At 40.1% G+C, this 12,329-nt stretch overlaps 2 protein-coding genes and 2 non-coding genes across 5 annotated transcripts in view; 3 read left to right on the forward strand and 1 right to left on the reverse strand.

Annotated features, from left to right (window-relative positions):
• The window catches only part of mrpl23 (mitochondrial ribosomal protein L23), a 38,138-nt gene extending 34,447 nt beyond the window's left edge, over window positions 1-3,691 (reverse strand). The window contains exons 1-2 of the mRNA XM_076271249.1: window positions 3,590-3,691; window positions 2,761-2,883 (exon numbers count right to left, since the gene is read on the reverse strand). Coding sequence (XP_076127364.1) covers window positions 2,761-2,883; window positions 3,590-3,606 — 140 coding nt within the window. The 5' untranslated portion in view covers window positions 3,607-3,691. The remainder of the gene's footprint in view (window positions 1-2,760; window positions 2,884-3,589) is intronic.
• A 923-nt stretch (window positions 3,692-4,614) lies between these two features.
• The window catches only part of LOC143106759 (splicing factor 3B subunit 3), a 29,364-nt gene continuing 21,649 nt past the window's right edge, over window positions 4,615-12,329 (forward strand). The window contains exons 1-5 of one of the 2 annotated variants that reach the window (XM_076271231.1): window positions 4,615-4,724; window positions 5,438-5,567; window positions 5,660-5,815; window positions 8,803-8,973; window positions 12,123-12,295. In XM_076271231.1, the coding sequence (XP_076127346.1) occupies window positions 5,498-5,567; window positions 5,660-5,815; window positions 8,803-8,973; window positions 12,123-12,295 (570 nt within the window). In that variant the 5' untranslated portion in view covers window positions 4,615-4,724; window positions 5,438-5,497. The other variant, XM_076271236.1, reaches the window with a different exon arrangement.
• On the forward strand, window positions 7,507-7,584 carry LOC143110399 (small nucleolar RNA SNORD111). The gene has a single exon (XR_012984143.1). It is a non-coding gene; the product is annotated as a small nucleolar RNA SNORD111 (small nucleolar RNA).
• LOC143110392 (small nucleolar RNA SNORD111) lies at window positions 11,682-11,764 on the forward strand. The gene has a single exon (XR_012984140.1). It is a non-coding gene; the product is annotated as a small nucleolar RNA SNORD111 (small nucleolar RNA).

Raw genomic sequence — 12,329 nt, forward strand, 5'->3', positions numbered from 1 at the left:
ACTGCCTGGTTCAGATTACGCCACCCAGCACCATAATTATGGCTCTATTTTGGTGACAGGTGAGCGAGCGTCATCAATAACTCCCACCACTCATAGGCCAGGCCTGCCATGGCTGGGATCGCTGTTCCAGCAAGGGGGGTAAACAACATTCTGGAGGATAAACGAACCTATCAATCACACATGAAACATCAAAGAGTTCATATCAGGTGTGAATCAGGTGCTGAGGCTGACAGGAACACACTAGAAGTATCCAATAAACACAAATAATAAAGAACAAGATATGCAGTCAATCGGATCATTGGAGTTAAGAGTTAATTAGACATGGTGGTGTAGGCGTTTTCACTTTTCTCTCTCTCAAACACAGTGACAGACTGACAATTTGTCTAAAACTGCTCTGGCTCCCCAGAAACTGAAATGTCTTGATAATTTAGACTTGTGAGGCTCTCCTGCCATCAAGTGGTGAAAAAGGTACACTGCAGCTTGAAGAGGGCCATTGATGTATGTCAATTAGGACTTACTCCCATACACTTAGAAGTTTATGTAGTATATCTAGGACATGCACTAAGCAGTTCTGTGTTTAATGCTGGAACACAATGCAAAAACAGAAAAAAACACAACAAAACACACCAGTTAGCATGTAAGCAATAGGGTGGTCCTTATATGGGGTAAAAAATGTTCAACTGGGGAAATGTTCAACTCTCACCCCCTAAATGTGTTAGGATATCAATAAAAACACACTGTGCAAAATTTTAAATTGTTCCTACAATATCTAGAGGTAGCTCAAAGCCTTTGAATATTTCCAGAATCGCTCATTTTTACAGAAATTGTACCTTATAAGAACGCACAACAAAATAAAATGCAATATTATTTGTTGGTCAGACTATAATAAGGTGAATAGCAATAATAAACAATGTCAATGTTTTCTGAAAACATACTAAAAATTGTCAACGTCTACCAAAATGTAATATCTAAGCCTCTGTAGCACCTAGAAACATGAAATAAAAAGCATGCTGCGCTACGCAGCATCCAGCGGGAGGGTCAATGTTGCGCTACGCAGCATCCAGCGGGAGGGTCAATGTTGCGTCATGCAGCATCCAGCGCGAATGGGTTAAAGAGAATATCAATAATAAACAACAATGTCAAATTAATCAATAGCCTAATGGAAATAAAACAATATTTTACAAACCATAACGCATAAGAAGCGCTTAATGCCCTAAGTGCCTCTCTTAAATGACCCAAAACTATCACAGGAACGGAGAGCACTGGGCAACTCATTCCACCAACATGGAACCACTGAGGAAAAGAGTCTTGAATTTGACCTAGCATTTATGACTGGTCGACACAACAGACGCTCATCAGAAGACCGCAGTGTGCGGTTGGGGATGTATATCTTGATCATTGAATTAAAATAACAAGGAGCAAATCCAGGCAGTGTCCAAGGCCAAAGGTCAAAGTGAGAGACTTAAATTGTATCATCATATTGCACAGTTGTACACCCAGGACGTCCTTTTTCTCTTTGGGCCAGAAGAAAGTCTCTATCTTCTGGATTCTTGAGAAGAATGAGTGCATCTTGATGTGCAATATCAAACAGGTCTCCCAACTGGTCTACGAAGGCCTCTACATTGCACTGCTGAGTCTCAGAAGTTATCTTGGTGTTTTTCTTCTGCCACTTGTCGTGAAGTGTTTCCAGTTGTTTTATGGCATGATGTTGGGGACGAACATGAATCCTAGCCTTGTCCTAGAATACCAAGACTTCTTTGATCCTGTTGCACTTTCATTAAGTTTTTTTTTCAATGTTTTATGGTGATATTACAACAAACATAAAACCTGCTTCTTGGAGGGTAACTTTGTTCCAGTTATTTCAGTCTCTTCTGATCCAAGTAACCATATAGCAAATTTGCTTTGTGTTGCTTCAGCCATTGTCTCAGTGTATATTGTCTATTGTGCTTCATTCACATTGATGCTTTGAAAGACATATCACAACTAAAACAGGAGTTGCTATGAATTGCTCACAACAGCATATTATTGGGAAATACCGGAATCAGCAGATGAGATCAGCAAATCAGCATTGCAAATTTGCATGGACAATATGGAATTCCCATTTCAATGTGGTCACCAATAATCAATACACATTGTCATTGACTGCATTGGCAAATAAGTCCATTGCTGCCATAAGCATATATTATTAAACAATTATACATGCTAGCACAATGTATCACATAATACGCAAAAAATCCTAAATATGCATACTGCACAGTATGTGTTAAACTTCAAAGGTCTTGAGCAACCTCTAAATATTGATCGATATTGATAAAATTTTGCCCAATTATTTTTTTTATTTATTCAAACATATTGGTGGGGTGAGAGCATGAACTTTCAAAAGTTGAAAAATAAGGACCACCCTAGTAAGCAAGCTTCTATAAGTAGATAGATAGATAGATAGATAGAGATAGATAGATAGATAGATAGATACTTTATTGATCCCCAAGGGGAAATTCAAAATTCAAAGTGCCGATAAGGCTCTGGGTGATGGTTGCAAGGTTCTGCATGCCTTTTAGGTAAAGACCAGAACTTGCAAAATACTGCTTTGAAAGTTCTCTAGTTCATGCAGTAGCCCTAACTCATAATCTGAATCTTTATTTGGCCAAGTGAGTTAATACACACAGGGTGTTTGTTTCTGGCTTATAGTGTCACTCTAGCTTTACAGACAATATATAGACATTAAACTACAAATATAGACAACATAACTATATTACTCACTCCAAGGGCACTCGGAACTGAACAGTGTCTGGTGGCTGCTCCTTGCCAGGCCTGACAAGAGTGAGGAACCAATTAGGGCGGAAGATCCTCAGCTGGGGGTTCCCATACTGGTAGAGAGGGTATCTACAAGAACCACAGGACAAAAAAGCCAGCCAGATGATTAAGTGCTTTTACCATGTTCTTCGTACATAAATTAAGTGTCTGATAATTTACCGTGCCAATATTTTTACAGAGGATTTCACAGTAATATACATTTGAACAAATGGGACAATTATTTCTGCAATATACAGACACGGATGTGCCTAAATATTATGGGTTAGTTGTAAGGGACTGAAGGTGGTTGCTTTCTGAGTTGGTAGATAAAACACTGTCTAAGATGTAGGCTAACGTTAGGCTATAAAATAATCAAGTTCATGTGTGGTCATCATTTGAGAAACAAAGACACTCACGACTCACAACGATCCTACTATTGAGGTTAACTCATGAAGGGTCAAATGTCAAAACCACTGTGGCACTCTATGGTGGCACGACAGAGTCAGGCTAATACCTAATCTGCACTATTTTTAAGGAGAAAGTGAACATCGGCTACTTCAACGAAGAAACGCTAACATGAGTATGCATTTGCAATCGCATGTCTTTACAGGTATTCATAACGGTCAAACAGCACACAGCCAAAGAACTGCTACACAGCGTTAGCCAGCAGCCAGTAGGTTAGCAAAGCAGTGAAATTGTACGCTCAATTGTAACTGTTGTAAATCAGATTTTCCAACCAAACCTTATTTTTTAAAGTCAGAAGCACTAGTCACTCGGTCGGTAAAACCTTACTTACATAAGCCTCCTTGCCATAGTTAAACAATAGAATTTGTGCACATGTGTGTTGTTTTCAAGGTCTCCACAGCATCTTGGTTACGCATGTGCTTTACTTCCGGTGACAAAATAATTGGCACATGCGCAGCTCTGCGCACCATTGACATTGAAACGTCATCACAGTTATTATTTAAATGATTGAGGCATAAACAACAGACGTGATACACCTTTTCTTTACATATATTGCTTTGTTCAGTGAAAATGCAAGCAGGTATAGATAGGTGCCTATTATCTGTGATAATGTTACAATATGCATGCAGTGAAATATGTTGAATCCAAGGTGAATTGAGGAATTATACTGCTGTTATTTGCCACCTCTAGTATAGAGGTGGCAAATAACAGCTCTATAGACTGCTTTAACTGACAGCAAAGGATGAGGTTTGTCTCTATCAGATGGGCAATGGGGGCACTGTGCTCTGCTTAATTTCCCTGCTCAGCAATTCATCTGAGGGTCACCAGAAGGAGTTAGTAAAACAGATAGAGGTGCATTGTTTATTTTGACCCTGTTGTCTAGTACATTTGGTTTGCATACATATTTTTGTACAAAGAGACACTTACAACTGTAGAAGAATTCATGTGTGCGTTAACATAGCCTACTTGGTCAATAAAGAATAATTCTGGTTCTGATTATTCTGAACTTTAGGTTCATGATGTTACATGCAGTGTGTATAAATGCATTAAGGTGTTCTGCATGCAATTTGTAAATCATACCCAAACCAAATCATGTAAGTCAGAAGATCAAAGGTCGAAAGTTTAAGACAGTAGGCCTAAGTCAAAAAATGTCTGATACTTTGTATCTCATAATTAAGTTTGATAATTCCCTAAATTTTAAATTATAAAGGTAAAATGGCTTTGTCTGACCCTCTCCCAGTTTAGTTTAACACATAGACAGTAAAAGTTTAACAAGAACATTGCTGAAAGGACGGCCGGCAAAGTATAGGACAGCTATGGTCCCCTACGTCATCCTTCATTTGAAAGGACCCCACATCGTTGTTCATGCGTTTCGGAAGTTTGAAACGCAGATTCTATGTTACTGTATGGTGTAAATATAAATCAGCAATCAAGTTGAAATCTCCAACATCCCGATTCCTACAGGGGTAAAGCATTTATGTGCATCGAGTAAATAATAACAAATACAACGTAATCAGATCATTTCTAAAATTGCAAATCGTAGATGACCGATTTAAGTGTTCACTGGCGGGTAACTATTCCTACTTCAACTATGAATGAACCGGTGGCTAGTTAGCTAGCTAGTGTGCTAACCGTTTTTCTTTTATTTTGCTGCTTCCATGAATTGTGTGCTTATTCAGACTTCCACGAATTGCATTGTCGCATTACTGTATCAAGGGCTTATGTTTTGCATATATAAAAAAAATACGAAGAACCTAATCTCATGGACAATGTTGTCTTGTGCTAAGCCAGCCAGACATCAAAAGTTAGCCGATAGCTTAGTTAGCTAGTAAACTGCGAAATTATACTACTTTAGATGAGCATTATTAAACTGTATAATAGTACGTTTTGCTAAGATATGTCATTGCTGCTTTACATGGTCTTTGCTCCATTACATTTCATGACTTCGATGTATTGCTTTTAACTCAAATTATGATCTATGTGCTAGCCAAATAGGCTAAGTGTTTTCTGTTATTCTTAACCTCTACTGAGATTAGTCCCTGGATACCTAGTAGCTGACATTACGGTTCACTTAAGTTACCTGTAGTTGTTTCAATCTTTACCATGTACTGTGAGGAAATGCCCATGCACGGTTATGTGACTTCTTAAGCTAACTTGTTTTGTGTTTTCATTCATTCAGCATCAGGTGTTGCTGTAGCTTCTCAACTTCAAGAGAGAGGACTGAGGGGAGACATTCGTCATGTTTCTTTACAACTTGACGTTGCAGCGAGCCACAGGGATCAGTCATGCTATCCATGGAAACTTTTCAGGTTGTAAACCTGTCTCTATTAGCTATATGTCCAACAGTCTCAATGTTCTTTTGAATCATTGTGGTAATAGATGTATGTGTTGTGCTACATAGGAACTAAGACGCAGGAGATTGTTGTTTCAAGAGGAAAGATTATTGAACTCCTGCGGCCAGATGCCAACACAGGGAAAGTCCATACGCTGCTCACCATGGAGGTGTTTGGCATCATCCGCTCCCTCATGGCTTTCAGGCTCACTGGAGGAACTAAAGGTGTGTGTGTGTGTTGTAATAACCGAAATGGTTGTGAAAGTACTAAACCCTTTGTGTCCCAGTTCACCTGTTTGTAGGATAAAAAGATTGCAGATCACAACGTCCTCTGGGGTGGTGGTAGCGTAATGGATAAGGACCTGGATTAGTATGAGGTGTCCAGTACAGTTGTGTGTTTGATTACTGGCTGTCACCGTCATGCATCCTGGCCCTGCCCACCTAGATCTTCTTTCAGGCAGATCTTCACTGTTTCTCAAAGTCAAGAGCGTATCCTTGATAGAATGCTTTCTTGCGAGTCGGCTGCTAGAGAGACTAGGCTACGCACCTTCCCAGTACCTTCCCCAGCTGTCAAGATCACATGCAATGGAACAGCCTAGCAAGTGTGGAAGTGCACGTCATCCGTGCATGGTTTCCGGCTACGTGCTTCATTTGAACTGTGGACGCGGTGGAAATTGTGCAGCTTTACCAGATGTGGGTTGACATGAAGGAGGATTTAGAAAGGGTGTACTGACGGCAGTCAGTTCATAGGAGGAGGAGGATGTACTGTCGGCATCTCCTGACTGTGCAGCTGCACTTTCCTCTAAACAAACTTTTTTGAGTAGCCTACAGTATTTTCACACTCAACTTGGTCTTCACATATCACAATCCATAGTTTATAATTATGTTAGTGTCAATGGTAAATGTTATAATTGGCGACAGTAACTGTAGCCTGGTCTGTTAAGCCTGCACAAACTTTGCATTGGGCGAAGTACTCCCAGATAAATTGATAACAACAGTAATATTATCAAAACACATTCATGAACATGCACATTAACTTGATATAAATACCTGAACAAATGTTACGATGACATTAACAAAACACTACGGAAATCATACTTATTTAAACACATAGTGCTTCTTTGATCCTCCATCTCCCTCCTTTTTAAAAAAAATCACACCGCCAGAGAATTTCTTATTTGCCTCGTCCATACGCAAATGATTGTGGGTGTTTTTTGAACGCAGAGGATCCATCGATGCATCCTCGAAAATTCTCCGTACTTGATAGAATTTTAAAGCACCCTTGACATCGGAACAGTGCTTGGCGAGATTCAATGACGTAATGTCCTTGAAAAAGCAGCTTTGAAGGACTCATCCTTGACTTTGAGAACCAGCCCTAGTCTGGAACACCATAGTTCATAACCGTTTCCCTCAGACAAGAAAAATGTCAAGCTAATCAGCGAGGAGAGGGGAAGACGAAACCGAAATGTATTGTGATAAACAGAAGCAGCAACACCTGCAAACGTCAAAAAATGCAGTTGGAAAAGTGCAGGAATGTATGTATGATGCTGTTTATTGTCAGTTTGTAAAGTTTAGGCGGAGTAGGAAGTAGGAATCTCTGATCGATGTGATTGGTAAGGCTGGACCAATGATTTCAAAGTTAGTGCCCGTGTTAATAGAATAGTCACCAGACTCTATTCTATTAACTGTCGTACCCTTGAGCAAGGCACTTTACCCTAACTTGCTCAAGTCGCGGTCAAAGTGTAAGTCACTTGGATAAAAGCGTCTGCCAAATAAATAAGAAAGTAATATCCCACACCTGGTAATGAATGATGCCACTATGACATCCAAATGGAGTTATATATCATTTCAAACAAAAATTCTTTGGGAGTACTTTGGACTAAGGTGACATCTCCATGCATTCATACTCATGGAGTGCTGATGAAGTGATGAGTTTTCATGTCTCTTCTCTGACTTGTGTTCATGGAGAGAATTTAAACACCTCTGATCTCAGCATTTATTGAGCAGTAGGCCTTAACTGCCATCAGCACAGTAGAAATTCTTTGAAATTATGCTTGCTTGAGTGTGAAATGTGTGTTGCAAATTTGTGTTTTATACCAGTTCCTACTGTTTACAGTTGGACTGGCCTCTAAATTGACATACTCACAGACCATGCATCTACATATTTCTTTTTGTGTGTGATGCTTTTCATTTGCATCTTCAGTCAAAGTACAAACAAGCAAATGCAACATGAAGAAATCACACAACAAAAGATCAAATAAATTGAACTAAAGCCTGCACATATCAAAAGCTTTTCATTTAGGCAGAGTTCCACTGATGAATCATTTTCTGATTTTTTTTATTGTCTTATGAACCTGTATAGTCTTAGGGTAACTTAATATTTCATCACATTTTTGTCATCTGAAAGAGGAAGGGAACAATGGTGAATGCCATTGTGATACCAGTTATGACTAATCAGAAGCCTAACTCATCTTATTACATGGCTCTTCACAAGGCAAGTAGAACGCTCCATTGACTTGAATGGGATTTCTCAAAGTTCTAGCGATCATTATTTCTTGGGAAAGGAACTCTGAAAAAAATAATGACCGCTGTCAATGGCAACGGAGTTTGTGCTTCAAATTCAGGTCTTTCATATCACTACGCAAGGACTGGAACTTCATTCAAAAGTGAAAGCAGATGGTTGATCAGCTGTGTTCTAAAGAATGTTTGATTCAAGTTCCGCGTGTGTTGTTGCGAACTATTTATTTCTCAGCAAATTCTATGATGAACGGTAACAAATAGGCTAGGCTATGTAGGCTAAAGTCATATCGTGGGGAGTTTATTATTTCGTTTTGGCAAGTAGCCGTGTATAAGCGGGATAATGTATAGAAGGCCGGTCATTACTGTGACATTACTCCGCTGCGCATCGGGATCCGGTTCGCCCTGTCGGGACTTATTTTCCCAATAATGACCGGCCTTCTATACATTATCCCTTACATAGTATGGCACCTAGTTTCAAATGTTCTACAGTACCCATCTGCACCAGTAGTCACACGCCTCAAACAAATTGCGGTGTCCAGCCTTGTATAGCCTATTTAGATTAATTGATTGACTTTGTTTTGGTTTGTGCCCTCATTTCAAGATCATTTGACAGTGAGGTGAAGTCTCCATGTTATTGCTTTCAGAAGTGTTTAGTAAGGACTGTAATCAAATATCCTATGCTTTCTGAACAGACTACATAGTCGTGGGCAGCGATTCAGGCCGTATAGTGATCCTGGAGTATCACCCGTCCAAGAACATGTTCGAGAAGGTCCATCAGGAGACCTTTGGCAAGAGTGGCTGCAGACGTATTGTACCAGGCCAGTTCCTCGCTGTGGACCCCAAGGGCAGAGCTGTCATGATCGGTAAGGAGTTTGCTTGTTTTGTTTTTTTAAATGTTGTGGTGTACAGGTCATGGATTCAAGTGTTTCTTTTCCCATTTCTCTTATTTTCAGGTCAATTATTTTGTTTGTTGTATACTGTTACCTTTTCATTTATTGCAGTGTGGGATGTGCAGACCTGCCAACCTGTACGCATTTGGTGTAGCAACCATGCATTTTCACATCAAAGTACGCCAGTACGATTTTTTTACTTAAAACGACGCAAAAACGAACAGACATCCAACGAAAGCTCCCAGGAGCATGGGTATTAGAATCTCCCACAAAACTATTTCATGTGAGAGTGAGATAAAGAGAGAAGTGACAAGTGAGTGTGACCGGCAAAGCATAGTGGCGCCTCTTTATGCTATTTTTTCTTCAACAGTGGGTTAAATGAAAGATTTGATGAGGTGAGCCAAGTGTTCACTCGCAAATTCATAAAAAAATCTCCACTGAGTGCGATTGTGAATTCACCTAGACCTAATAGTTTGATGTTGTCTTGTAAAGTTATTACTTGTTCATCAGTTATTTCAGTTAGCATTATATTTTCCGTATGTCACTGATGGTAATTTTCATAACTAAAAGGCACTTAAGGAGCGCAGACCTTTCTAATGTCAAATGTCGCCATTAGCAACGAGTCTGAAAGTGGACCTAGGCTACACAGGGTTTCCCAAAGAAAATTTGTTAGTCAAGGTGGTAGGGTGGGGTTTGCTGTTTGGGGGGGGGGGGGATGGGGTTGTTGCCAAAATATACAACACTATACAAATAACAGTGAATTAATGTGTGCCATTTTAACAAACACTATACAAACTATACAACACTGAAGTGCAAAACAACAAGGGCCCTTTGGTAGGCCCTAATTGCACTCTTTTACAAGTGCGGACCATTTATGCTTATTTTCATGCAGGCTGTTTGTTGCCACGAGGCATTCCAGCCTATGCATTCAATAAAAAAAATAATAACAGTATGCTAAGTCAAAAATAAACTCAATTTAGGCTACCATAGGCTAGGCCTACTTGGCTACACAATGAGGTTTCCATTACAGCACAGCGCACGTTCAACAAATGAACGAATGACTGCCTGTCTCGCAATAAACACAGTGGGTGGAAATCCCGACACTTTCAGCAACACAAAAGGTAATAGTGAACATTCAAATACCCCCCAGATTTTAGTGCCTATCAGTCCCAACATTTAGCAATATAATCGAGCTGTCCAAAAGTAAATTAAATTCCAAACCAAACCGAAAATCTTATGCTTTTGATAGCCTACCGCTGGTATGCCGCTCCAAACGAAACGCATGCCTCACAATAAAATGTAGAAATAAAGGCCTGACTCGATTAAGCCTGCCCTGTGCTTTGTGCAGCCTAAGTAATTAATATAATCCGGCCATAATTTGAGGATTTGCGGCATTTAAAGATTGTAAAAACTTCGTTCATGGCACGTTTTTTATTATTATTTTGTATGCGTTCTGCAGAGAAGGGAGACTGGCGTTGGTCACGGTTTGAAATGAAACGGAGAAAACAGTAGGCCTGGAGTAACATGGCGGACATCGCTCATATAGGCCTACCTGTGTGTGTGTGTGTGTGTGTGTGTGTATATTATATTTTATATTTTTTATATATTTAGTGAAGGCGGCAGGCGTGTGTTGCTAAGGCGGCCACCTTAAATGCAAAGGCTTCCAGATGGAGATCGCCCACCTATCGCTTGGGATAATGTAATCATTGCAGCCTCACAGATGGCAGAAAGACACCGCCATCTGAAAGAAACTGAGCGCATGTGCATGTGAATTTTTTTTAATGTAATGTCATTTGCATTAGTCAGCAGGTAATAATTGAACATTGAATGTTTTTTTAAAACTGAAATGAAAAAACAAAACATGTAGGCTATTGTGAGTCAATGGATAGCCTGCACACTGACAACAGCAGATGTCCATTATCCTCTATCTACTGTAGCCTATATTCAGGTGAATTAAATATGTTGGCATAACAAGAGGGATAGATGTATTTCTTTACAAAAGAATTATATAATAATGGATTGAAAAGAGGTATAATAGACCAGACATAATTGAATAGAGACAACATATAAGAAAATCGACAACATAATATCTACATCAGTCCCTATCAACAAAAGTGTTTTTCATAGGTCAGGATTATTAGGCTCTAAAACAGCATTGTCAACATTATAGAGCTACTGTAAAAGATTCAGTTTGCACTTTCAGGAACACATTGGATCAAATGTAGACAGATATCCAAAATTAAAGATGGGTCGTTCGCTTCGCTATCCAAAATGGATCTTGCGTGTATGGCTATGTCTGTTTTTGGCTGTATCCGTGAAGGCCGACGTCAGCATTTTTTTTCTGCTCGAGGTGCTACTCAAAAAAAATCTTCAAGGTTGGCAGGTCTGGATGTGTGTCAGCCTGTCAACTCTGATCACTGCATGCTTCTACTTTTGTGTTTGTAACCTCTGGTAAACTGATCGATAGATAGATACTTTATTGATCCCCAGGGGAACTGCTTCTAAATGCAGCATGTTCACCCAGCTGATATGGGTAAAAATGAAAGAGAAAAGATGAAAAAGCATTTTCATACATCTGTGTGCCCTTTGCAGGACCATATTTTCACATGTCCATTGATTTTTAATGCATCCAATGTTATAATCCCTCATAGGAAATCAAACACATGCCCTGCATATATTAACTGCTGTAGAAGTGATGAGTTTTTCATGTCTCTTCTCTGACCTGTAGTCCTGGAGAGAATTTAAACACCTCTGATCTCAGCATTAATAGCTGGATGCGCTGCAGACACCTAATAACTGCCCCAAGAAAACACACAGCTGCCTTATCCGGCAGCATAGGCAGTGAGACCTTTTAAAAAGGACAGGGGTCTCTTACCTTGGTGATGGTGATATGCCATCCAACACAGTATGGTTAGAACAAAGCCTCTGAAATGAACTAAAAACAAATCTAAAAACCTGTCAAGAAATTCAGAGACCGAGGCACAGTCCTGCCTGTTGGTTATGTTTGTAGCGCAAAGTGAAGGAAAGTGGGTGACAGTTAAGGACACCTTGGATTATAGTGGCATTGATGCATTTCTGACTGCTCGGCCTTTCTCTCCCCCTAACATCCTCCTCTCCCCCAGGGGCCATTGAGAAGCAGAAGCTGGTGTACATCCTGAACCGAGACGCGGCGGCCCGCCTCACCATCTCCTCCCCACTGGAGGCCCACAAGGCCAACACGCTGGTGTACCACGTCGTGGGGGTGGACGTGGGCTTTGAGAACCCCATGTTCGCGTGTCTGGAAATGGACTATGAGGTGAGAGCTGCTATTATGTAGATTCAACAGCCTG

Source organism: Alosa pseudoharengus, unplaced genomic scaffold, assembly GCF_046254945.1.
Source record: "Alosa pseudoharengus isolate Yale_2024_CS ecotype anadromous, Long Island Sound unplaced genomic scaffold, YU_APseudo_1.1 YU_APseudo_1.1_scf_10, whole genome shotgun sequence".
Lineage (NCBI taxonomy): Eukaryota > Metazoa > Chordata > Actinopteri > Clupeiformes > Clupeidae > Alosa > Alosa pseudoharengus.